Genomic DNA, 23,859 nt, shown 5'->3' on the forward strand with positions numbered 1-23,859 from the left:
AGCTGTCCCTTCAGTGTTCGTGCTGCTATAGTGTCAGTGCTGCTGCTCTTCGGCATGTTAACGGGGACACAGTGCAGTGCAGGTGCTCTCAATGGGTGGGGGAAACTGGGGTGGGGCAAAACGCAGCCCCAGTGCGGGGGACCTATCGACAAGGGCGATGCGTCCAAACTAGCTCTCAACTGGCCCGAGAGCATCAACAAGTTGTGGGGGTGGGTTTTAGACTCCCTAGATAGAACAGCAGGGGATGTGAAGCTCTGTACAATAGAGAAGATTTTGTTAGCGATGTTTTTTGCTAATTCAATGCGAGAGGCATTAATTTCCCTCTTGGCCTGGTTTATTGCACCAGAGTAGATTTTTTGTTGAAGGCAAAGTCTCTGCTTGGCCCTTGGGCAGTATTTACTACGACGCCAAGCCCGGTCTGGGATCTTGCATTCATGTTTAATTATTTTGAGATCAGGGGTGAACCAGGGCTTGGATGGAGAGTCCCTGGAGAGCCTTGGACAAGGTGGCGAGGAAAGCGAATCCACCGCACTGTTAACCCAGTTCGTGAAATCCGCAAGTCGTCCCTCCAGATTTCCAGAAAGGGAGGGCCTAAAGGTTTCCAAGGCTTGGCTCAGTGCCAGAGGGTTGATTTTACCAAAGGCTGGTTTGGCATACGCACGTACTAATGGCTAGCAGTTAATGACTTCCCAACAAAAATACGTTATGAAGTGGTCAGACCAGGAAACCGGACATGGATCCTCCACCAAAATAGGATAGTTAGTGCAGATAGGGTCCAATATATGGCCAGTCTGGTGGGTAGGAAGATTGACCCACTGGGACAGTTGAGCAAGGTGCAGGGACTCCAGACATTCAAGTGAGTCCTTGTTGTCTGCCTGGTCAAAATGAAAATTGGGATCTCCTAACACCATATACTGGGTGAACTTCAAAGCTCGGGAAATGACAGCATTGCCCCAAATTTCCAAAAAGGGACCCACCGGACCAGGGGGCCTATAAATCAAGGAGCCTCCCATAGTAAAGTGGGCTGAAAGGCAAATACTAAAGTCGAGGGACTCAGTTGCCCCAGGAGGAAACATTACCCCAGCGAAGGTTCCACTTCTCTTTGTAAATAATGGCACTCCCCCTCCTCCCACCCATCCCCTCCATCCCCCCCCCCCCCTCAACCCCCACCTCCAGCAATCAGCTCTAGAGAGCTTTTAACCCTCAGGTGTGGCTAGAGTGACAATATGATCTGACGTAGAGTCGAGCCAGGTCTCTGTGATAAACAAAGCGAACATTGATTAATGCAGCGGAAATGGGTGGACCACTGCGGGACTTGGTATTAAGAGGGGTCGAAGAGGCAAGGCCCACCCCCAACTTGAAGCCGCAGGACAGGCATGTGATATTGCTGGAGTCCGCCACATCCCATGAACCTTGCTCAATGCAGGACTGATGACCAAGAGCCCACAGCTGATCCCTGGTGTACCGCAAGTTTACCCCCAATCCTGGAGATGGACGGGGAGCGTGGCTGGCGCTGGCCACTTCTGGGGCGCTGACGGGCGGAGATGGGCTTGCCTTAGGCGCGCCTTCGAGGCGCCATCCCCTGTTTAAATGCGGGAGGGGAGGAGAGCCGAGCAGAGCAACTAGAGCGTCAAAATGCACTATGGATGAATTGGTCAGGGATATTTGCCTAAGCTTTTCCACCTCTCCCACCACTTCCATATGTGCCCAGGAAACTACGGCAAACCTCCTTCACATTAATTCTAGTAGCTTCCACATGGGCCAGACAACCCTTTTTCGCTACTCTCCTCAAGCTCTCTGTAGTTTCCCACCAGAACCTCCCCAACAGGCAGGGCCTTTTTATGCAACACCAGGGAGCTCTGACATCCCTGGCCCAATCAACTCAACCTAGTGATTTGGCTCCCGAAATCCTATAGATTGGGTACTTAGTTACCTCCTGAGTGCATAGATATCGTCAGGGAGTCTTATCTGCCTACCACTAGGGCCTATTATGTTGCAAAGTGGAAAAGATTCTTCCACTACTGCCTTCATAGAGGTGTGGCTCACTGGTTAGAGGCGGCAGACCTGTAAGCAGAGAACGGCCCGGGACCAGGGTTCAATTCCCGACGCGGCAGGGTCTTGGACCAGGGTCAACGGACTCGATAATTCTCGCCTCAGTGCCTACTCTAACCAGGGAACACACTCGGTAACTCTGGGCATTAAGCTTGCCTCATCTCTACAACGGCCCCCCACAGACGCCGGGGATGCCTGGTTTCACCCTGGAGATACCCAGAAAGGGACCATCTCACAGGGAAAACCAGGACGGGTTCCCCAGCGGTCTACAGCGCCAGGACACTCGGGTAGAGTAACAGTGCGCTTTACAAGTATCCCACATTTATAAAAACATCACTCCTCTAAAATAAAAAGTACAGGACATTGTCTGATATCTTTTTTCAATTTGCTACGCTCAGGACTGGCATACACATTTATTTGCTGACATTTGTCTTTAGTAGCAGCATACGTTCAAAACCAGGAGCACCCCTCCCTCTTCAGGATCCCTGTAATTAAAGCTTTCATGGAATGGCTGAAAAGTCATCCTTCACAGACTACCTCCAATCCCATCATCGAATCTTAATGTAGTCGTCACAAGATTGAGACCCCTTTTGAGCCCCTTCTTGTCCCTTACAATTTCTGTGCAGCAAAGTGGCTTTCTCCGTCTCTATTACCTCCCTTAGACGTATCAGTAAGATTCAAGCGTTAACTCTAACAGAACCCTATTTCAAGGTACATTCTGATAGGGTAGTTCTTAGGACTAAGTTTCTACCCAAGGTGGTATCTTCTTTTCACCTTAACCAAAACCATAGAACTGCCATTTTTCTTTCCACATCAGACAGTAGCAGAGCAGATGCTTCATACACTAGATGTTAAAGTTAAAAGAGCCCTTATGTACAACAATTATTTGTGACTTTTCCCAAATCCCATAGAAGGGACTTCTATTTCAAACAAGGAATCACTCGCTGGCTAGTCAAGTGTATTCAAACCTGCTATACAAAAGACAAAAGACCGCTCCTGACACCACCCAGGCCACATTCTACTCGCAAAAAAGCAAGCAGGTTCAATAGCCTTTTTAGGCAACATTCCAATAGCTTACATTTGTGTAGCTACTACTTGGTCCACAGCACAAACTTTTACTAAACACTGTTGTGTGGACGTCCCAGCAAAACAGCAAACCCTGGTGGGGCAAGCTGTTTTATATACACTTTCCAATGTTCTGCAACATCCTCCGGCTAGCCACAGCCTTCCATGGAAACTGATTTCCTATATTATGCTCAGCATGTGTATGTACAGTTACACATGCCCTGAACAGGATATGTTACCCTGTAGACATCTGATTGTGGCATGTAGTGCTGTAGATTCACATGCACCACCCTCCTCCCCTAAACCTTGGTTGTTGCAGATACCAGATTTTTCATTTACCTTTCTTTCTTACAGCATGAACATCTTTATGCTTCATTTTACTCTCTATCCTACACTCGCTGAGCGGGAAAACAATCTAACTATGGAGTCAATGTTCATGCGCAATGCTGCCTTAGGGAGGAGTCGCCGCTTTATCTCGTGACTCAAAAGACTTCTTCAAACAAAAACAAGTTGTACTCTTCTGAGCCCAACACTAGATGGCAGGAGTATGCACAGTAGGTTAATCTACCGCACTACATGTCACACAGATGTCTACAGGGTAAGTAATATATTCCTCGATGTTTGTCAAACTCTTCTGGTTGCAGAGATATAGAGTGCTTATTGGTTGCCCTGAAACACAGGATACCTAGCGCCGTCGACTGAGGTGCAGCTTATAATTTATTTTTGTTGTACTGACCAAGCATCAACTCATATTGCACAATGTAATTATTAAAAATGGGTTCAAAAGAAACCTATGAATTTATGCACCATATAATGAGTAAAGAATTGTATTTAGTTGAACTCTAATTCAAAGGGAAATTTTGAAAAATGTATTTCTGGCACTTACATTTGGAAGGCAAATATGGAGATAAATTAATTTGAGGATACCACGTTTTCTACTATTCTATGTTACCATACGGCTGATAATAATGGTTCCCCTCTTGTTCGGGCCTCTCTCCCGTGACAAGAAAAGCCCCTTAGCCCACAAGGAAACTTCAAGATTTGTCCATTCATATTCACCCATTCTGGTGAATTGCTGTACTATTTAGCCCAGGGCTCGACTGGCACAGGGAAACCTCCATACCCCTGGCATCTCTGAAAAGAAGAATTCCTTGGGAGTGCAGTGTGATGTCATTTATGTGGATTGTACTACACTTCCTTACTCACAAAGCCTTGAAAAATTAGCCCAGTCAAGAAAGAAATTGGAATTCAAAAAAAGTGTGTTGGTCCTTCACGAAATACAAGTTCCACCCCATATACCAAGTGTGGTGAATACTGTATCTGTAGATTCAATTTACAATTTGGAGAGGAATTAAGGCACATGCCTTAAAAAAAAAAGAAGTTTTAAAAATGTTTAAAACTTGGGCTACTCAAAATTATGATGATACAGGCCATAGGAGTAAGGTTTGGTCTGCAGTCTTGAAGCTTCTTTGCATGGAAAATGTGTTTGAGCTTGCGGTATGAACTGTGAAGCATGGATGATCTAACAATCCCTAATTTATGTGCAAGGGAAATTATCAGTAGTGAATTGAAATGTGCTGAAAGGGGTGAGAGCCCAACTGTCCGCTATGGCAGTAAATTTAAATATGGTAAACAATAAAATAGAAGAATGACAACCACTTTCGAAAAAATATTTTAATGATGTATGAGGAAGTCTCGGTTCGTGTACCTTCAATACCTGGCCCTAATGAAAACTACTGGTCATTTATTGGAATCACTGCAGGCAAACCATGTATCCTTATTAGTCATTCAACCTTCACATGCTTGTATTGAAATTTCGTTTGGCTTTTAATTTTTTTGTATAAAAGTTATGGTACTTTTGATAATTAGACTATGCTGGTCAATGCACTTGTGGACCATATAGTGAAAATGTAAAGTGCATGTTCTATTTGTTTGCATTTTCAGGTTTTGCCTACAGGGCGCATACGTGGTCAGTGAAAGCTGTTGGTTATAAAAAAAAAATGCACAAGGGTTTAAAGCCCGCCCATTACTTACCATTGGTTGGTACCCATGTCACTCGTTTCCTTGCGTATTATTGGCCGGTTGTGCCTCCTACTCTCTGGCTTTCTCCTAGGCTTCAGTCTTTGTTCCTTTGTGTCCCTGCCTTGGAACATGGCCCAAGTACTGCAAAAAATATATATATTTTTACTTATCAGACCCCCATTGCTCTCTTCAACCCACTGACCCCTTCCACTTTGTTTCCCACCCTCCTCTTTGGTTGGTGCCCCCTTCCCACCCCACAGGTTTACAGCGTAAACTCGACCCGTAGGTATTGAAGCACTTTACATGAGCACCATTACACCTTTGTTTTTTTTTGAGTGGTTTTCCCAGAATTCTATGATTTTGAATCAGTGCCGAGACTCTAACCTGGATTCCCAGTCCTGCAGGCGGAAGTCCTGGCTGTAATGCCACATCCTCTTTAAAAGATATTAAAGACAAATAGCTTGCGCCAAATGGCTTGGCTCTGTTAATGTTTTTTAAAGGTGTTACACACCAGTGCGGGTCCTATGCAACATGACTTAAAATAAACTGACAAAAAAGCAAAACAATTGGAGTGAAATGGGGGCTAAAGCAGGGAATGGCGGCAGTGTTTCACGCAGATCGCCAGGAAATAAAATCCCAGACCCACTTTTTGGCAACAGGACAGGTGGGAAAAGTAGCAGAGAAGGAGTGTCCATCTTAGCCTGGCTCACCCCTAGGGTGGCCAGGAGCCGAGGTGAACCCCTCTCTCGAAAATTCTTCATTTTAAGTTGGCGAATTAGGACCATTCAGGGGCACCTGAATGGTGTCGTCAACCTAAGGGAGAGTCGCCATTGGCTTCTGACCCCCAACCACTTTAACACCCTTTAATTTAGTATTTAAGGGTTCCTCCGAACTTTTTCTCTCAGATTTGACGATTTACGAAGAAGGACCGAAGAGCCGTGCAGCAGTGGATAAGATGACGACAACTGACTTTGCTCTCCCCCCCCCCCCCCAGCGACCCAGCTCCAAGAAATTGGCATGGCCTGCAGACAGCAACCTCCAAGGACCCCAGTGATCTGTGCAGTCTTCAACAAAGTATTTTCTCCAGTGGGCACCAGATTTGGCCTGTAAGAAACTAACCCCAAGACTCTGGATCCAGGTGGATCCCTGACCTCTGCACCACTCTGCATCCGTCGCCACGGTCCAAGTGGCCCACCGACCCAGTGACTCCTGCCCGGCCATCCTGACCTGGGATCCAGTGTTGACTGACCTTGGTTGAACTTCCACATGAAGCTTGAAGCCTCAACTTGAAGGGTCCCCCCAACCGCGACTGGAACCGCTGGAAAAAACCCCGATGACTAAGACATGCCTGCACCCGCAGCCCCCAGCCTAGGAGTGCCCAAGCGACTGTGTCCTGACATCCCCCCACTATCCAACTCACCTCCGGTTGTTGGATTCCTACAACCCGCCAACTGGACTTAGCCTGTAGCCTTCGTCTCCAACCAATGCTCTCCATTGCTTTCTACAGAGCACTCAACGACTCCTTTGCACCCATTCGCCCCCGTGTCGCTGGTGGTGCATCTGTTGTGCTATTTGTGGCCCTTGCAGTGCTGACCTCATCCCCCAGGGCCTGTGTCCCTGAGTCACAGGTACTTATCTGCAACTGGCGCCTCTTCGAGGTGGACCAGGCTTCTATAGGCGAACATTGGGCCTCTACCCGGCTGCCCCAGTGCTGCTGGTGGTGTAGTACCTACCTTGGTCCGACCCTTGCCCTGTGTTGGTCAAACCTTCCAGAGACTGAACTTGTAAGTAAAGTACTTACTTGAAATTACTTGCCTGTCTTACCTCCCAGAGGATTACATTGGTGTTCTCTGTATTGTGAGTGTTGATTCTGGGGGCGGGGGATAGAACTTATGAATGCACCGCCATATTCAAATTTACTAAGGTGAAATGCTTGTACAAATTAATGAAATACACTTTTTGGATTGGTTTTGAAAAAACGATCAGATTTTTACATCTTTGCTGTCTTTAAAATTGAAGGTGTTCCTAAAGATAAGGGGCAAGTTACTTCCTTTCCCTGACTGCAGTTAACCTTTAAATAATTGCTTGCTGTTGAATTATAATTTTTTAATGTTATTGCTGAGTCTGGTACACAGCAGCCCAGTGCTGCTGCTGCCCAGGATGCCGCATGCAGCCCCCGGCCGTATGTTGAGTATCACTGAGGTAGACAGTATGTAATATTGAAATAGTTTGAATTTGGCGTTATGGGAAATATAGTGTTGGTAAGCTAGAACCATTAATTTTTATTTAGCACCCTTCATGACACAATCTCCTATTTATCCTACAGAGGTGAGGGCAAGATAGAAGTGTGAGAGAAGGCCTTTGTTAAAGCAGGTGATGTCTTGACTACATGATTGAATCAATTTCTGGTTAATTGTCCATAATGGATTAGCGATGACCAAGGATGTGGTAAATGAAATGGTACACAAGGAACTCACCCCTGTGGAGAGCAAATTGTGCCTTATTCATCAAAAGACAGACTGTGGCTCTCTCTGAGCAAATTCCCCAGAGTTGTGAGATGTGAGTTATGCAAATGCTTTGAGTTACCCTGCAAGAGGGCATCCTGTGGCCTCAGTAGGCTCAAGAGGGGACATGGCTGGGACATATCCCATCCCTATTTGAAGAGGACCTGGTCGAAACTAAGATAAGCGTGGTCAGTGGGTGTTGTAAACCAGAAGCACATTTAACTTCTCTTCTTTTTGAGACCAAGATGGTGAAATTCTAGTTTTAGTGTTCACATCAGGCAGTTCCTCTTACAGGTGGAACTGGCCTAATCGTGAATACGCCTCCTGACTATCTAATTTTCCCGCCTATCTAATTTTCCCACCTGTCCTGGTGCCAAATGGGCCCTGGTCTTCGCCAGTCAGCTAGCACACTAAAGGTTAGTAGGTTTCAGGGGCCACTTCTAAGGTACCCTCTGCATGCACGTATTGAGATGTTTGATGCTAAGCATCTTTGGTTTCAGTGAAGTCATTGTATAGCTGGGGAACTTGTAATCACCAGTACCCAGTACATATATTCAAGATGGCTTCCCTGTTCACTGGCAATGTCCAAGAATTGACTTTGACACCATAAGGGCATATCTTCTCATGCAGATATGTCCCCACATGTAATAAAATGCACCCTACATCTGACGGAGACATCTAGCCGCAGGTTCCTTAACTTAGAATACCCCCAGGCGTCAGACTGGATCTGGAATTTTTTTTGCAGCAGCACCACTGCGTGCCGGGGGACGGCACCTCACGACCCGCCCTGACTTCGTCCACTGACGCGACGTCAGTGAGGTCATATAAGTCCCTCTCGGCGCGCTGACGTCAGTTTCCTTCTTTTCTGCGTTGGACGCTGATCTGGAGTAAGCGGTTTCTCTGGCCTGTTTTCAGTGTGCGACGCCTTCGGGCTTTAAAATGTGCACCTCCTGTTCGCTGCAAATGTCCGTGACGGACCCACACTGTATCTGTATGTGGTGTCAGGGCGAAAACCACGACTCGACGGATTGCAACGCCGGCCAACACCTCATGCCGAAGTTCCGGCGGGAGCGCAGGATGAAGCTGCTTTCGGCTTGCAGGAAGGTCCCTCTGGCAGTGGTTTCCATTTGCGGCGTTGGTTGCTCTCTGGTTCCCAGGTGTGTTGTTCGCCTCGCTTGGATAAGTCACGGCGAATGTCGCCGAGGTCCTAGACCTCACTTCCTTCTGTTGGGGGCACTAGTTCCCGGAATCCTCCGGACGTGCGCCCCCGGGAGTCGCACTGCCCTTATCCACCATATCCTGGTGCGGGGGCGACTTGGACCCAAATGGAGGCCTATGCCGCGGCCCTGTAGGCCTCCCTTGGGTCCCCTCCTCTCCCTGGGGCATCCTCGGAGCCTCCGCTACGTGCGGTGTCTCTTGCGGCTTCTCCCCCGGCGCTGACTGAGCCCCTTGCCTCTAGGAATGATGGAGATATGGCGTCAGGGCGTGGACTGACTGGGTCCCCATGTTGAACCCATAGCTCCCCGGCCCCGCCGCATAGCCCAGTGGTGCTCCCTGTGGCACTGCAGGTGGTTGCTGGTGCTCGCAGATTTGCTTTGAGCACGCCTCAGCCTTCCGGACAGGCGGCTGCCTTTCCGGAGGCAGGGTGCGACACCGGTCCGGCGCCGTAGACTTGCCTCCCCGGCTCTGACTCCATTCCCTACTTTGGAGTTGGAGCCTGTTGTTGTTGAGACTGAAAAGTCAAATGCTTTCCCTTGGTAGAGTTACTGAGAGAATAAGCCCAAATACTGGAATTGGACACAAAACTTAATTAAGCTTAAACAGAAACATTTTGTTATAAAAAGTATACGAAATGTATTAAAACAAAACCTATTAAAATACGTAAAAATACATTGTCATTTCATAAAAAGATTTTCAAACGTGGAAGACACATTCTTGGTTCATCTAGAATTAACACATTCTCATACTGTAATCAATCATCTACATGTAAAGTTATCACCTAAAAAGAAACATATATGCAGTTAAAAGAAGGGGGGGAGACCGAGACAACAACAATTTGTCATAAAGATTTACACATCAAAACCCTCATTTAAAGCTCAATCCTAGACCCGCTTCGTTTTGTTGTCTAAGGGTGAGCTAAATTGTTCGATTGTGCAATAGTGGGCGTCGACGCGTTTCGATGGACTCTTTCAGTAATGTGCCATCTTTGTCAAGACTTAAAAATATACGTCTCTCCTATTATGTGGCACTGGATGGTTGCCTCATTTAAGGAATTCCTGTTGGTAAACATATTGAAATCAGTATTTTTCATAGAACCACAAGTTATCAATTGTGTATTACATCTATTCATAATTCGAGGTTTTACATGTTTTCAAATTTACTCATAGTTTGTACGTGCTGTTAAAAGTACTACTACTATCTACCAAGCTAACCATTTGTTCTTATTTACATTTTTCATAGTCAGCCTTTTTTGATTGACATGCATTTGTTGCAGCATTACTCTTGTCTCCATCCTGACAAAGCACATATTTGCATCATAAATCATACATGATGATATAGTACCAGTATGTGGGCTTATGTTGGGGAACAAATCTCCCACCCCAAACCACTCATGTTCACATCTCTATTCATGCATAGCGGGAGGATACTATTATGGGGGATTCCTTTAACAACTTCCCCATACCATATCTGCTGGAATCCTATCATATTGTTACATATTTTGTAACTTCATCTTAACTTGTATTCCCTTGTACTTAATTTCGATTACCTTATTGCATTTCCAGTTTATATGGCTTCGGAATAATTTCTGTTATTATATATGGTTACATCCCTGTTCTTGATTGAGTCTGAAAGAATAAGGTTTTTTATTTACAGAATGTTCATTCCTGCTATTCTAAATTTATTAACTGTGTATATTATTAATTACCTGAGGGTCCTATTTCTATGTTGCTCTTTGGTGCCCTTTATTCAGATTTTCCGAAGTGGTGTTAACACGCTATTGATCACCTATGAGGCAATATATGGAGAGTTCGATTTTATTTAAAAAGCACTATTGAAAAACTCCTTCTCCAAATCACATCCTCCTTTCAAGTTTATTGAATGTACCTATTGTTGGTCTTCTACACGGCACTGGGGCACGAGATTACCGTCTCGTCATTCACCTTTATTCTGCAGTCTAGAATGCAATGAATACCATTTGGTACTTGCTCTTGGCTATGGAGTGATTTTAAACTATGCGGCTCTATTGGAACCTACCTAGTCACAGAGTACGTCGATTTTTGGGTCGGTGGGTTCAGGTACCGCCTTGGTGTTCTTACGCTATGTTGCTCATGCGCATTCTGTAGGTAGATTAAAGGAAAGATAGCCTTCATTGTTTGTTGAATCTCTATATGGGATTTCATTTGATTAGAGAACGGGGATTGGTTCTCCTTACCGTGAGATCTTTCGGTCTCTACTGCTCCGCACCCGCGTCCCTCGTGCCAACGTTCGTCCGGCTCCTCAAGAAAGTGATATCAAGATACTGCTTGCTAATGCCCTATTTGAACTAAGTTCATTCTCCTCCTATTGGACAGCCCCTGATTAGTTCAGCTGAATCTAGTTCTCCTAATCTAGTACGGTTCGTTGTTATTGGGGCGTCACGTTTTAAGTACTTCCGCCTTTCAAGCCTCAGTTTCACCTCTATTCCCTCTGACTCATACCGATTCCAAGCCTCTCTCTGGATTTCAAAGGCGCGATTCAAGCCTCATTTCCATTCGGATTTCTTGGAAGTTAGTTAGATTTCACGTCTTAATTTAATTAAATTCCGGTACTATATTTATTATTTATTCTCCCCATAGCTTTTTTTAACATTTGGTGTTGGTTTTGCAAATATCGATATACGAATGAACCTACTTCATATTACATATAGTATATTTTCAGTGCTTCCTACGTTTTTACTGGATAATACTTTCATAATTTTAATAAAATACATTGTTCTTAATTGTTTTAATGGTGTTTGTGCTCTGTTGGCCTAATTCTCTGTCCAATTTAATCTACTGACTGGCTATTAATTTCATCCATTCCTCCCTTGAGTTTAAGCCCTTGTCTATGGTATCCAGATAACATATGTACCACTGTTCTCGTTTTTTCCTTATTAGCTCCAGATTGCCACCTCTTCTGCTTATACTTATTTTTTCCAGAATGTACCAGGTAAATTCATCGCAACCATGGTTACATTCTTGGTAATGTTGCGTAAGGGGTGCATTTTCTTTTTTTATTTTTCACTGATGATCTATGTTCTAGAAGTCTAATTCAAAGCTCCCTGCCCTCTCCCCCACGTAGCCTAAACCACAGGGGCAGACAAGCAGGTATACCACATTCTTGCTTCTACAGTTGTTTAGGCTTTTAGGGAGCAATGTTTTTCCATTAAAAATCAATTTCTTAGACACAATACAGTTTGAACATATGGAGCATGAACCACATTTGTGATTACCTGTTGCCTTTGTGTTTCCAGTTATGGTAGTTTGAACTGTAGTTCCAGGATTTTTGTATGTGCTCACTAATGCATTTCTGATAGTTTTATTACGCCGGAATGAGAAGAGTGGTTTTGGCAATGGTACAGCCAAACCACTGTTAACAATCTTCCAGTTCCGGTTTACTATATTTTTGATTTTATTACTCAAACTGGAGTACTGACTTACAAACACAATCCTATCCTGTGTTCTATTGACTTTCTTTTTGTTCATGTCTAGCAATTGGTCTCCATCGTAGAATCTTGTACGTTTCAACGATTGTTTTACTAATTTTTTAGGGTACCCTCTCTCACGCAGTTTCTTTTCCGTAGTTTCTGCGTGCCTATAGAAATCAGTTAGGTTCGTGCAATTGCGAAGCAATCGCAAAAACTCCCCAAAGGGGGATGTTGTCTTTTTGAGACTGGGGATGGTTGCTTTGATATTGTAAGAGGGTGTTTTTATCAGTTGGTTTCGTGAAAAGTTCTACTTCTAGTTGTCCATCTGATTATTTAATTTTTATGTCCAGAAAATTAACACTACTAGCACTATATTGTGCTGAGAAGTTAAGATTTCTATCACCTAAATTTAGCCACTCCAGAAAGGACACTAGGTCCTCACTGGCACCGTTCCAGATGAAAATTATATCATCGATGAAACGATGCCAGTGGGACACATTTTCAAAAAACGGTGCCATCTCATTATATATGTGTTTAAGCTCAAAATGGCTGACATAGACATGCCAGGCTGGGGGCACATGTGGCCCCCATGCTGGTCCCTTTCACCTGTTTAAATAGCTCCTCTTTAAATAGGAAGATATTATTTTTCAATACTAGCTCCACACATCCCATAATAAAGTCCTTATTACCTCCCTTGAGATCCTCATGTTCCAAAATGGAGTATAAGACCTCAATGGTGTCATCCTGTGGGATTTTTGTATAGAGAGCTTCGATGTCCAAGGTGACCAGGATCTGGGTCACCTTGTCGAAGCTCTGCCCCTCAAATACCGAGATAGTGTGACTTCTGTTTCTGGACAATTGGCCGCAAGAAATGGTCCGCATATTTGCTCAAGGGCTCCAATAATGAGCCCAAGCTGCTTACGATTGGCCGCATGGGTGGGTTTTCAGTATTCTTATGAATTTTAGGCAATCCATATATTGCCGGTATGATTGGATTGTCATTAAAAAGAAACTTATATTCATCTTCGCATATCAGATCATTATCTCTGCCATAGTTTAGGAATGTAGAAACATCCCTTTTGAGCTTGACTATCGTGTTAAATGAGACTGGGATGTAGTGTTCTTTCACATTTAAAAGGGTCCTTATCCTTTGTTCATAATCATGACTATTAAGGACTACTACCCCGCCGCCCTTATCGGCGGGTTTTATCGTTATTTGGTCGCACTCTTGCAGCCTTTTAAGTGCTGCTCTATGGCACTTGGATAGATTGTTATGATGTGCTTGTGTATTAGCGAGATTATTCTTTATTTCAATTTCTACTATCCTTTCGAAGAGTTCAACATTTTTGTCTATTTGGCTCAAATTGGGGGTGAATACTGATTGCGGTTTAAAACCTGTAACATTAGGTCTTGGTTCATATTCCTTATCTGCGAAAAATCTATCGAGTCTAATTTTTCTAAAAAAGCTTTTTGTATCTTTTTCCAATTCAAATTTGTTGGGGGGAGCGGTTGGAGCAACGCTAAATCCAAATCTCAGCACCTCTTGTTCTTCTCCAAACAACACCCTATCAGAAAGTTTTATAATGGGGAATTAATTTATACTTGGTGGTTCATTCACCTCCAATACCTTGCATTCCTGGTTTTCAGGTAATTCGGTGTTGTCTGGTTTGGAGGTGCATGGTTCCTCATTGGTTCCTCTCGGGGATAGTTCCGATGGCCTCTTTGACCCCTGTAGGGGCGATTCCCTAAAAAAGATTGGGGTTCATTATGGTAATTAGAGGCCAACCTCCCTGTGTGTTCATTTGTATGGTCATCCTCATCACTTGACCCTGATGTCTCTGAAAAGGTTATTCTTTTGTTATTCCCTCCTCTTGAATAAATTTGTCTGGGGTACTGGGGTTTTTCCCACCTTTGGTCGCTCCTGGTGGTGTAATAGTCTTTATTTAAGAACGGGTATACTATTTCTGCAGTAAATTTTTCTATATCTTTCCTGAGTTTTTGTTGGTTAAATAGTCTCGGTATCCTTCGGTTTCTTGTATTAACTCTTCTAATTTCCTTTTGGCATCCTCAACTGCTGTATTAGTTTTGAGCGCGGCCTCTAACTCATCAATTTGTTTACGTTCAAAGATCATTACATCTTGTGCCGTCTCAATAATGAGGATAAGCCAGTCTCTACTGCACCGATTAGCAATGTGCGTCCAAATCTCAAGGAATTTTTCATTATCAGTAAAAAGGCCCGGTTCGTTTCTTATCCGAAGCCCTAGCGGTATTACTCCTGCTCTTAAATATTATTATAAAGTGTTATTGCAAAGATTTTTATTAATCATGCAATAAAGAAAATTACTTACATTACTTGCTCTTAAATATCCTGTCAAAAATTCCGCATGCAGTTCTGTTCTTATTAACTTTTTACTTAGATTAAGGATTTTTATAAGTTCCTCATGACCGCTTTTACTCGTCACGAAAGTACCTCCTGACAGGGGGTTTTGATTCAATAATTTGTTCAACTGATCCTCTGTAAAGCCAAATGTTTTAAATTTATCCATTTTGACTTGTTGGACACCACAATAAGGTGATAGATTAGTTGAGACTGAGTCAGCGCTGGTCCGGCGCCGTCCCCCTTCTTCGGAAGCAGAACTTGTCGTGGTTGACGTGGAGTCGGCGCCGGACGAGGCCGACTCGTTGCCAGATGGGGCCGAGTCTGCGCGGGGCAGGGTCAGCGCCAACCGAAGTCGCCCTGGCGTTGCCCCGACGCTGTATTATGGACTCCTCTCCGGAGGCTTCTGGGGGGAGTTTGGCGTTACTGCAACACCAGGCAGCGCCGGATCTGTCCTTGCCTCTTCCCCCTTGGAATTTGTGGCCCCGGCAGACTCCCCGCCTCCTCAGGAGCCCCATCAGGACCCTCCTTCGTCAATGGGGCTTCCTTCTTTTGGGCATTGGTCACATCCTCAGTTCATTGATCAACCTCCTTGAGGTGAGAGACTTAGTTTGCAGCCCTCACCCACGAATGAGTTGCTGTCCCCTCCGCAGAGGGCTACCGAGGCTGGTGCAGCGTTCATTAGGGTTGTCTCCTTGGCCGCTCGTGTTCTAAGTATGCAACCTTCTTCGGTCCCCCTGCCAGTTGACACACTGTTTGATGTCCCCCACCACGGTTCGGGGAATGTAGAGCTGCTTCTACCCTTCGAAGCCTCTCTTTATGATGCCCTTTTGGGCACCAGGGCTCGGCCAGCTTCTGGTGATCGTTCTATCTTGCACCGCCACCGTCCTGCTCCACATGATCCAGTTTGCTTATTTGTTCACCCAGACGGTCAGGGTTTTGTCCTGCAAACTGCTTTCCCTTCCTTGCCTCAGCTGCTGCTTCCTCCCTCTCGGGAGTCCAGATGGCTGGAATTGTGGGGCTGTAACATTTTCGCCTCCACTAGTGCAGCTCTTCGATCACTAAATGCAGTATGTGTCTTGGCTCTGGCTACTTCTGCCCTTTTGAACTCTACCGAGTCTTATCGGCCACTCCTGTGGGCGCTCGTGTTTACCTCCTTCATCTTCTCCGTGATGGCCGTGATTTGACGGAATTTACAATACGCTCAGCCTTGGATACTGCGGATTCCTTAGGCTGTGCTATGGCTTAGGTCGTGCTATGGCTGTTTCGATTGCCCTATGGCGCCATGCTTGGTTGCGGGATGGCGTCTTTCCGGAGAATATCCAGGAACTCCTTGTTGACCTACCCTTTGATGGGGTCCTTTTGTTTGATGCCCCTGCCGATTCGGCTGTTCAGCGCCTCCTTGCGGGCTTTCGTCCTGCCCCATTGGTCTGTATTTCGCAGGTCTCCACTTGACATGTTCTGGGGTGGTCATCCTTTTATTCAGCATCCACCAGTTGCACTATGCGTTTTTTAGGCTGACAGTAAGCCTATTGTAGCGGTATTCCACAGGTTGTTGGTGTTCGGTCCTCTGACTATGGTTTGCTCTAAGAGGTTTTCCTCCGTGGTTCTTGGAGATGTGCCATACTCCAAGTGGGGTACCTGTATGCTATTGTATAGCTCTGCTATGCGTCCGGTGGGCAAAGAGGCCCCTTTTGGCTCTCTACGACCAATGACTCCATTGTCCAACCGTTTCACGGTGTTCAATCTTGTGCCTTTTGGCACGATCTCCTATACGCCATGGGTCTCGCCTTGCTTGAGCCTTGCATCTGTGCCTCATTCTCCTCTTTTGGAGGTTTTCTATATATTTCAACACGCTTAGAAAAAGGCTACCTTCTGCCACGGGTGCACTTGGTGGATTCCTCCTACGGCACCCGTAGTTGCGTGGTCGTAACTCGCCCCTTTTTGCTAGATACATTATATCTACAACTTGCCGTGGGGTATCCCCTTTCTATGTCTCCACCTCTCTCGCACCTGCGAAGTATGATCCTATGTCTCCTTGTTTCAAGGAGCAATTCAGTGCTCGTACTCAAGCTTGCCTCGCTCTGCACAGCTGTGTCTTTTCTAGTACGTTAAAGTGCACTTCGGTGCCTTTCCCTGCATCTTTGGCATTAAGGTTTCCTTGTGTTCCGCTCCCTGGGGTGGTCCCCTTGCTTCACAATGCTTCTTTCTTGGTCTTCATATATTAAACAGTCCCACTCTTCCGTGGGGGTTGAGTTTCTCCTCACAGTCGGAGGAAGTGGTCTGGAGATCTGAGGTTCTTCTCAACAGTTATGCGTGTTCCTATTGGCACTTTCGGTGCTTCTGCGGCCACTCCCTTAGGATGTGTCTTTTTAACTGGGCGTCACCATACTCTGGCCCCTGTGCCTGCAGGACAGCTCCTCTGATGCAAGTTGTCCCAGGTGCTGAACCCTGCTTTTCTGTATTTCGTGGGTGAGTTCTCACCTCGGCCTTCAAGTTGTCTGGTTGGGCAGTTCCATGCTTATTTTAGCTTTGCCGTCTTGTTGCCTCCGTGGCTGTCTCCTCTGTGCATGTTTTAGTTGTGGTCCGCTTCAGTGTGTCTCAGGGTGATGCTGTTCGCCCCTGCCACCACTTTTGGTGACTAGGTGTGCACTTGGCATGTCTTTTGTTCCCGCCTGTACTTCTAAGATGTTGCTCAGTTCCTGCCTCTTGCCCTTCGCTTTCTGGATGTAGCCTCTCCGGCCTCCCTTGCGTGGGCCAACCTGGTAGGCTCTGGTTATATTTCTTCATGTTACCCTCTAGCTTTCTTTGGTGTCCACTTACTGCACCATTTAGCTGGGAGTAGTCCTCCTTCCTCCTTCGTTCTAGAGTCTCTCTTCTGTTCTGGGATATGGCTAGTGCTGTTTATGCATTTCAAACAGGTATGGTGTCGCCATTCTGGCAGTTTGGGAACCCGTGTATTTTGCTCTTCGAGCTACTTGAGTTGCTGTCTAGCTGTTCCGCCACAGCCTTCCCCATTGTCCGTCACTCTGTTGCCTGCTCAGTGCTTCGGGCACTTTCTGCTGTTCTGTAACAGACCCCCCACCCCCTTAGGGTATGACTATGGTATCTATTCTAAGTTGAGGAATCTGCGGCTAGATGTCTCTATCAGATGTACGAGTTACTTACCTTTGATTCCTTAACACCCACCCATCCTCCCTGTTCTGCGAGGACCTTGACAGGTAGGCTTCTCCACTTTGCCTCCTTTCAGTTGCCATTGGTTTTCTTACAGGGTGCTCACATGGTTACATCCTTTTTAAAAATTGCCATATTTGGCTGCCTCCCTCCAGGAGGCTTCTTTCCTGTAAAACAGTGCCCGTTGATTCACCATCATCAGGAGATTCTTCTTCTCCTGTTGCCTTCCCTTCCTCCCGCCTTCTCCATTGACTTAGGGCTATTGTCTCCTCTATAGTCGCCTTCTTGGGGATCTGCTGGGTTGTGTTTCGGCCTCCCTCTTTCTATAGGGGAGGTGCTATTCTTTTCATACCTTCTCGCAGTAGACTGTTCTTCCTGTGCCCCGTCTTTGTTGGCCGGCACAGTTCTACTTGGTAATCACAATCTACCTTTGTCTGTTGAGATATTTTTCCCTTGTTACTCAGCCTGTGGGGAGGGTCCATGCTTCGCTTTGTGGGGTTCTTTGTCAGAACTTGTTCTGCCCTTACTTCTTCACTTATATGGAGACAGTGGCTAAGACTGTCTTTTATGATGGTGTTTTGCACCATCCTCCTTTCTTTTACAGATTTTACATCCATCGTGCACTGTTACCATACTTTTATAGTTTTGTTGGTGGCTCCGCGTTGCCGCGGAAAAGTTTTTATGAAGAAAACTGACGTCCGCGCGCCGGCAGGGACTTGTATGACCTCGCAGATGTCACGTCCGTGGACGACGACAGGGCGGATCCAGTCTGACGCCTCTAAGTTAAGGAATCTGCGGCTAGACAATGTCTCTACCAGATACACCGTTACGGAAGGTAAGTAACTTGTGCGTTAGGACTGTAAGGACTGCTTTGGGGGAACCTTCCAAATATTGCTAGCAGTGTCTGCAGACATGGCAGGAGGTGTGCCATGTTGGGTCTTCATGTTTGTCTGAACATGTCACGCAGCCTGCAATTACAGTTTGCATGAGTGTGGTGAGGGGTCCCTTTGGCTGCACTATACATGCTGTAGCCCTTAGAGACCCTCTTTAGTACCCATTGCCTAGGTACCTGGAGTTCCATGTACTAGCGGCTTACAGGGGTGCTTAAGTTATTGCCAACTGGGGGAACAATTGTACAGTTTTAGGGAGAGATCTGGCAGAAACCTAGTGCACTTGTTACAAAATTGCTTCAATTACCAGGCAAAAAGTGGGGATGACCATGTCAAAAAGGGTCCCTTTCCTACAGTGACTAAACAATATTTTGCGTGAATCACCAGTGGCAGTCTTGCACTGGTTAGCATGCTGAATACAGTGATATAAATGTGACATTGTGTGAATGTATTCTAGTTCGGAAGTACAACCAAATTAGAGAACTTCCAGAACTAGTGTTTTAGTTCTGAAGAATTTGCGGTATAACTTCCTGATAACGCGACGAAACACGTGTCAGCTAAGGTTGTTAAAGTTCCATTGGATTGTAAAGGAACCTCATATAAGAAAAAAATATATTAAAAACAAAGGATCGAGAAGACGACGTTTTATCTTTCTATCACTTGACTTTACACTATTGGCGTGTGCAGGGTATTATTATGGAAATTGTGTGAATGCAGGACAGCACAGTTGCTGTTGGCAGTTAATTTCTGTGCGGAGATACGGAAATGTGAGAAAATTCTGTTTGTGTTCCTTTATATCAGTGTTGCTTTTGCTGGTTATCGTGAGTAAAATGAGTTTGTCTAATGGATGCAAGTAATTCCTGTAGTTTCTGTAGCGTTGGTCTAGCTGGCTTTTCTCGGTGAGCCACAGACCACAGATATGTGACTCATAAAATCTAAATCCCAATACATCCAAAATTCTCAAAATATGGATAATAGATCCTTATCTGTTCCTCAAGTGTGCTATGACTGCCGTTTGCTTAGCTGTAGAAAATAGATTATCTCTTGCTCTTAGTGGATCTCTACAACCTGAGAGTGAATGATGGAACTGAGAATGGTAGGTAGATGCTAGAGTGAAGCATGCTTTGTGAGCAATCGAGTTTACAATACCGTTCTATTTTTTCACTGCCATTCAATGGACATTTCAATTCCCTCCGGGTCAGTGTGGCAGGATAGTAAGGTGACACTTCTGATCGTTTACCAAGTGAAAGCAGAAATTCAGAGAGGTAGAAACCAGTGATATTTGGTGCCAAGATCCCCAGTGAAAGACACGGATATCCTTTGACAGGGTAGCACAGAGCCTAGGAGCAGACACCTTCACAGTCCAATGGCCTATGAGTTTAAGGCTTTCTCTAGACCAGGTGTCTTCAATGCGTAGCTCGTGAGGTACCATTAGCCCGCCACCTACCTGTGAGTGGCTGTCCTGTGTGCAGCTGAGTCCAATAATATAGAAGCTTTTGCTTGGTTAAATCATTAAATGTATTCTAAAATGTCAAAATGTTTTTAAAGCTATTATTGCGTTGGGAGATGTGTTACTCCTATTATTACCTTAGTGCCAGCTAAGGCATTTATTTATTACCCATGTACAGTCATTTCAATTGTCAAAGGATGTTTAGGTCGAGCCTAGGCAACGCATGCTCTGAGCTGCGAGGCATGTTGTATTCGGCTATAGACTTGAAGCTCAGCCCATTTTCCACCCATCTTTTCAATTGGATCCTGTAACTGTCCTTTCTAAATGGTTGTTTTTGGTTCATGAATAGACTTAGTAGTCCCTCCCTAGAACCATCTTGTCTACACTTGTAACCTCCCATGAGGACTGGCCTTTTACTTTTGATGTTACTCGGTATGTATTATTTAGTCTGTGAGCACTATTTTCTTGAAGGATTTATCCTGTTCCACCCAGGACACCTTTTCCTCTAAAGCAGCACGTTTTTAGTAATGGGGACACGTCCTATTTACAAATCCAGCTTGTTTAGTAATGGTGGCCGCGTCATATTTACAAAACCAGCTTGCACCTTTTAATCTGTATTTAAATTTGTTGGCAGTGCAGTCCGCTTTAACTATAGTGGCTGTGTTCCTTTCTTTGCTATGCTACAGCAATGCGATTTATCTATAGCGGCCACCATCTTTTTTTGTTTTTCAGAGTACTAGCCCATGGCCAAATGCCTGGAATGGGGAAGCGCATTTTGCACATAAAGGCGGCGCGTGGCTGGCATTGGCTAGTACTCCGTACTCCAGGAACTCCAGTGCCATGCCCAACACAATCTCACCCCTCCCACCCCTCCGAGGTCGAAAGCTTAAGCTATTGTCATTGTAAATGACAATGCCTTTAATTTGTGTTAGTTTTCTAAACAGATGAATGAAAGTCATTGTCATTTACAATGCCACTAGCTTAAACTCTTGTATATGCAAGACCTATTGCACTGCAAATGCTTATTTTACATTAGTGCTGGAAACATTGCCTCATGCAGTGATGTGATCACTGCTAACACTCTTCGATGGGGTGGTCACTGTTATGTCACTATTATCAGAAGCTCGGGATGATTTCCATTGAACATAAATAGCTCTTATTGCAGAAAAGGTTGGAGACCCCTTCTCTAGACTGATTCACGGTTTGCAATGACAATTCACAAAACACATGGGTGTAAAATTGGTAATTGTAGAAGAGATAGTGAATAACTAGTAAATGAGCTGTTTTACATTCAGACTGTCCACAGACCTGCGAAAGCCTCACACACACCTAAGTCAGAAAATGTAATGTTGACTGTCAAATTCAGGTTTGCAATGTCCTATTGAAGAAATGTCAGAACCAAGAAAAACGTGTACTCTGCATTGCTAATTGATATGCTGCTGCAAACGTTTGTGTGCTTGTATTAGGTGTAAAGTGTACTACTGTAATCGTATATGCAATTCAGAATGAAAGTATAGGATCTATATACATTTGTATTCATTAGGTTGGTGTATACTCTACTGTGTGAAACTGGCTAAATGCTTTCTGGGCGAGGATTGTGCTTCCAAAATTCTTAAAATTTTTGACTATGTATATTTTGTTATGATGTGAAATAACTTCTATTGGAAGAATCTCTCTTCAATAGAATTTTATTTGTGGTTAATATGCATGGTTTTGAAACCTCATTAGAAAGTTTTACATTTTTTTATTTTGTTAAGTCTAATTACATTGCACATTCACTGTGCGTTGTTTAACACATTTTGCTTTGTTACATTTTTTCACAATTTTAATGGCCTTTTGGCTTTTTGTAGGCTCTGGGTCCAGTACCATTGTTTCAGGAGGTCTAAGGAATATGCATGAAAGTAAAGCATCTGGTCCACTGTCTGGTAATTCTGCAAATCATCATTCTGATAATGCTAGACATGGCTCGGGTGAAGACTTTATGCGCATAGCACACAGACTAGGAAGTGAGGTAAGTAAATATTACTACTTTTACTTTGCTTTTCACTTTCCCTGCAACCACATCTTAACCTGTAAGCACTCACTTTTCAAAGTAGTTATTTTAAAACGAAGTCTTTAGTTTGAACTGGATTTCCTACCAACTTCATCATGATGCACCTGTCTATGATTGCAATCTAAAAGTTGGAGTAAAGTCTCGACCTATAAAAATGTCTTTTGACCATGGACAATGCTGTAGCGTCCCTGTTTAAATAACATTATTTTACACTAAAGTTAAGTAACGAACTGCAAAATTATACAACTAACTCTATGAAAGTGGGCTGAGTGTAACTGGAAAGTCTGTAGAGCTGCGGTGTGTTCCTCAGAGCCCAAGATCAGAATTGCCAATATTATATCGAGCATCCGTAGGTTTCCCTTTTGAGTCTTGATCTTTAGTATTAAAGACTATTGTCTTTATACACAGTTCCAGCAATTTCAGGTCTACATTTTACAATAGTAGCCGTGGCAAAAGTTCACAGATTGTATGTCAAATACACCAATGGGTTAACGAGAGATGTGTGTTCATGAAATGTATGAGTATCAAAATATTGGATGTAGAGGATTGGGGGTCACATTAAGGTCAATAACTTTCCCTTTTTCCGAAACTATTCAGAACTACTTATTCCAGCACATTATAAAATCTCTGGGCGTTTATTTCCATTCCATATATCAGCTGTTAAAAACTAGCAGATAGCAATGTTTTAAGTGATTAATTTTTATCAAACCTACAAGGGTTTTTTCCAGTTCTGACTGGGTTACTAAACAATACTCATTGCCATGGCTTCATAAAATCGAACCAGTAAAGAGTTCCACTTGCTTAGGCCACCATTCAAAACACTGACCTATTTTAAAAGCATGTGTTGAGGGCGGGATGGAGGGGGTGGGTATTGGTCAAAATCACTGCAGAAGGTGACTCCCCACTAACACAAGATGTAGCCTTGGGTCAGGCAAGATGAGCCTCATCGGCAAGGCTGAAGTTAACCTTGAAAAGTGATGGTGACGAAGCAGTCTGAGTACTGAGATGATGATTATGCTTTGATCTCTGATCTGGGGAGTTTAACTGGGACGGCTCTTCACTTCTAAATGAGACTAGGCTTAACATGTGCTTTCTGCATGATTGAACCCGTTTTTGTTTCCCGAATCAAATTAGGCCTAGCCAACAACCTCTCTTCCACAGTGCAGAATTGGAGACATTGAGAGGTGCCCGATAAGACGCTGCTTTCCAGTGCTGCAATTATATTCTCTCAGTGCTATACTAAGCAATTAAATTAATTGGCTTAGTTTTGACAGGTAGAGGTCCACTGCTATTGCCCTAAACGCAAATTTCCATCCTGTTTTGCTCCGGGAGGTGCAACGAGAATTATAACACGAATTGGCTAGCACTCACTAAGCCTCCTGGCTTAGCGAGTGCTTGTTTTGTCAAGTAGTTCTGCAAAACTTTTATTTTGGTTAAGCTTCCGGATCCTCATCAGTCTAAGGGGGAAAAAATGCAAATCTAAAAGGAAATATTTCTTTTGCTCTTAAAATGCACCTATTGGAATAGTAGTCCTATTTGAAAAACACCTATAAGTAAGTATATTGTACATTTAATTTTGGTAAAAATCAAAAGACCATCGCTAACT

General features: G+C 44.4%; 1 protein-coding gene across 14 annotated transcripts in view; it reads left to right on the forward strand.

The window, feature by feature from the left end:
- Positions 1–23,859, forward strand: part of NIPBL (NIPBL cohesin loading factor) — a 1,942,504-nt gene that overhangs the window by 352,591 nt on the left and 1,566,054 nt on the right. For all 14 annotated transcript variants that reach the window (XM_078674965.1, XM_078674957.1, XM_078674966.1 and 11 more), the window contains exon 7: positions 22,051–22,211. In XM_078674965.1, the coding sequence (XP_078531091.1) occupies positions 22,051–22,211 (161 nt within the window). The remainder of the gene's footprint in view (positions 1–22,050; positions 22,212–23,859) is intronic.

The sequence above is a fragment of the Lissotriton helveticus genome, chromosome 2_1, assembly GCF_964261635.1.
Source record: "Lissotriton helveticus chromosome 2_1, aLisHel1.1, whole genome shotgun sequence".
NCBI classification, from domain to species: Eukaryota; Metazoa; Chordata; class Amphibia; order Caudata; family Salamandridae; genus Lissotriton; species Lissotriton helveticus.